Here is a 3,138-nt window from a genome sequence, read left to right as displayed (position 1 = left end):
GGGGACCTGTCATGTCTGTATAGAGGAGGGAGGGGGACCTGTCATGTCTGTATAGAGGGGGGGCCTGTCATGTCTGTATAGAGGGGGGAAGGGGACCTGTCATGTCTGTATAGAGGGGGGCCTGTCATGTCTGTATAGAGGGGGACCTGTCATGTCTGTATAGAGGGGGGAGGGGGACCTGTCATGTCTGTATAGAGGGGGGGAGGGGGACCTGTCATGTCTGTATAGAGGGGGGGGGGGGACCTGTCATGTCTGTATAGAGGAGGGAGGGGGACCTGTCATGTCTGTATAGAGGGGGGAGGGGTATATGAGGTTTGTATACAGAAGGAGGAGGGGGAGGGAGGACCTGTCATGGCGGCGGTGACTCAGCTCTCGCACTCCTCTCACCTCTCTATGACGGAGGTCAGTAGCTGAGGAAGTTCCTTCGGAAATATGAGGCGGAGAGGAGCGGCCTGACCGCCACTTCCCATCCCGGGCCCGAATCTCCGCCGCTGGACGCCATCTTCCGGCAATTCCCGTGTCTGAGGAGAACCCGGAAGTGACGTCACGTGAGACCGGAACTAGATGGTCGGAGCTTATCTTCCGTCCCCCTGGATTAACTCCGCCCCCTCTCGCTGCTCCTTTAACCCGCCCCTCCCTCACTCTTTACCCCGCCTCCTCACTCTGTATCTTAAAGTGGAGGGCCACCCTGAAAAAAAAAAAAATACATAAAAAATTAGAAAAAAATTAGAAAAAAATCAGAAAAAAAAAATGAAAATAATTTTTTTTTTTTTAACTTACCAGAAATGCCTGCTGCTTGGCACATCATCCTAATCTGCCTCTTCCTCCTCCGCGGAGATCTTCTGGTCTTCTCTCCTCCGTGTGGCGTCTTCTGGGTAATGGAGCTCTGTGTGTTCTGGGAACTGTGTGTCTCCCAGAACACAGCGCGCCCCATTCACAAAGCGATGCACGACTCGCGCATGCGCAGTAGCAAACGGGCAGTGAACCCGCAAGGCTCCACTGCCTCTTTTCCTTAGCCAAAATGGCGGCGCTGGTACCCGAGACTAGAGGGGACGGGTCAGCCTCGGGTGGCCGACGTCGCGGGCACCCTGGACAGGTAAGTGTGCTTATTAAAAGTCAGCAGCTACAGTGTTTGCAGCTGCTGACTTTTAAAATTTTTTTTTTTAAAACCGGCCCTCCTCTTTAAGATTTCTGGCTCCCAGGTGTCTTCTATACGGGTAACAAGCTAAGATTAGGAGCACTCTTCTCTCTTAAAGGGAGTGCTCATAATTTCAGCTTGATGTATAGAAGACACCTGTCCACAGGCGCAATCAGATTCCAATCTCTCCACCATGGAGGCCAAAGATCTGTCCAAGGACATCGGGGAGAAGATTGGAGACCTACACAAGGCTGGAATGGGCTACAAGACCATCGCCAAGCAGCTTGGTGAGAGGTGACAACAGTTGGTGGGATTATTATTCACAAATGGAAGAGACACAAAATAACGATCGATCTCCTCGGTCTGGGGCTCCATGGAAGATCTCACCTCGTGGAGGATCAATGATCAGGAGAACGGTGAGGAATCCGCCCAGAACTACACCGGAGAATCTTCTCCATGATCTCAGCTGGGACCATAGTCACCAAGAGAACAATCGGTAACACACTACACCGTGAGGGACTGAAATCCTGCAGCCCCCGCAAGATCCCCCCTCTCAGGAAATCACATGTACAGGTCCCCCCGCTCAGGAAATCACATGTACAGGTCCCCCCGCTCAGGAAATCACATGTACAGGTCCCCCCCGCTCAGGAAATCACATGTACAGGTCCGTCTGAAGATCACTAATGAACATCGAATGATTCCGAGGAGAACCGGGGAAAGTGTTGTGGTCAGAGGAGACCAAAATCCAGATCTTTGGCATCAACTCAACTCACCGTGTTTGGTGGAGGAGGAATGCCGCCTATGACCCCAAGAACACCATCCACCACCGTCATACATGGAGGACCTATGACCCCAAGAACACCATCCCCCACCGTCATACATGGAGGAGCTATGACCCCAAGAAGACCATCCCCCACCATCATACATGGAGGACCTATGACCCAAAGAAGACCATCCCCCACCGTCCTACATGGAGGTCCTGTAACCCCCAAGAACACCATCCCCCACCATCCTACATGGAGGTCCTATGACCCCAAGAACGCCATCCCCCACCGTCATACATGGAGGTGGAAACATTATGCTTTGGGGGTGTTTTTCTGCTAAGGGGACAGGACAACTTCACCGCATCAAAGAGACGATGGACAGGGCCATGTACCATCAAATCTTGGGTGAGAACCTCCTTCCTTCAGCCAGGGCATTGAAGATGGGTCTTGGATGGGTCTTCCAGCATGACAATGACCCAAAACACAGCCAGGGCAACAAAAGGAGTGGCTCAAGAAGAAGCACTTTAAGGTCCTGGAGTGACCTAGCCAGTCTCCAGACCTTAATCCCATAGAAACTATGTGGAGGGAGCTGAAGGTTTGAGTTACCAAACGTCGGCCTGGAAACCTTAATGACTTGGAGAAGATCTGCAAAGAGGACAAAATCCCTCCTGAGATGTGTGCGAACCTGGAGGCCAACTCCAAGAAACGTCTGACCTCTGATCTCCAACAAGGGTTTCTCCACCAACTACTAAGTCATGTTATGTGAAGGGTTCACATACTTATTTCACTCATTAAAAAGCAAATCAATTTATAACTTTTTTGGAAAATGGGTTTTTCTGGATATTTTCGTCCGTCTCTCACTGTTATAATAACCCAGCCAATAAAATTATAGACCGATCGTTTCTTTGTCAGTGGGGCAAATGTACAAAATCATCAGCCGATCAAATGCTCCCAACCCCCCCCCCCCCACAGTATGAGCGGACATACTGCAGGCGCTCGCAGTCCTCATCAGCTGTCCAGTTGTTGGAGAATCTGGTCACTGCAAGTGAAAGAGGTGGGTGGGGCTTATCACCACAACTCCTCAAAGTTACTAGCTCCGCCCTCTGAGTTCTGCCCCACCCCTGCAGATCCTCACTTGATACATTGTAACCATCTCCCGACTGCGTAGCCCCCCCCCCCCCCATGTACAATCCAATCACAACACGCCCCAAGAATGACAACACAAGAGATGGGAAC

The 3,138-nt window shown here is 51.3% G+C and overlaps 1 protein-coding gene across 1 annotated transcript in view; it reads right to left on the bottom strand.

The window, feature by feature from the left end:
* UBR4 (ubiquitin protein ligase E3 component n-recognin 4) overlaps nt 1-546 on the bottom strand; it is a 120,025-nt gene extending 119,479 nt beyond the window's left edge. Inside the window, 2 exon segments of the mRNA XM_077456305.1 lie at nt 388-430; nt 433-546. Of these exon segments, the coding sequence (XP_077312431.1) occupies nt 388-430; nt 433-502 (113 nt within the window). The 5' untranslated portion in view covers nt 503-546.
* Nucleotides 547-3,138: the final 2,592 nt, after the last annotated feature.

This window comes from Lithobates pipiens, unplaced genomic scaffold (assembly GCF_037356315.1).
Source record: "Lithobates pipiens isolate NorthernLeopardFrog02 unplaced genomic scaffold, aLitPip1_a1.2 Scaffold_27, whole genome shotgun sequence".
Classification (NCBI taxonomy): domain Eukaryota; kingdom Metazoa; phylum Chordata; class Amphibia; order Anura; family Ranidae; genus Lithobates; species Lithobates pipiens.
Note: the sequence above shows the minus strand (reverse complement) of the source record. Positions and strands in the feature narration are given on the sequence as shown.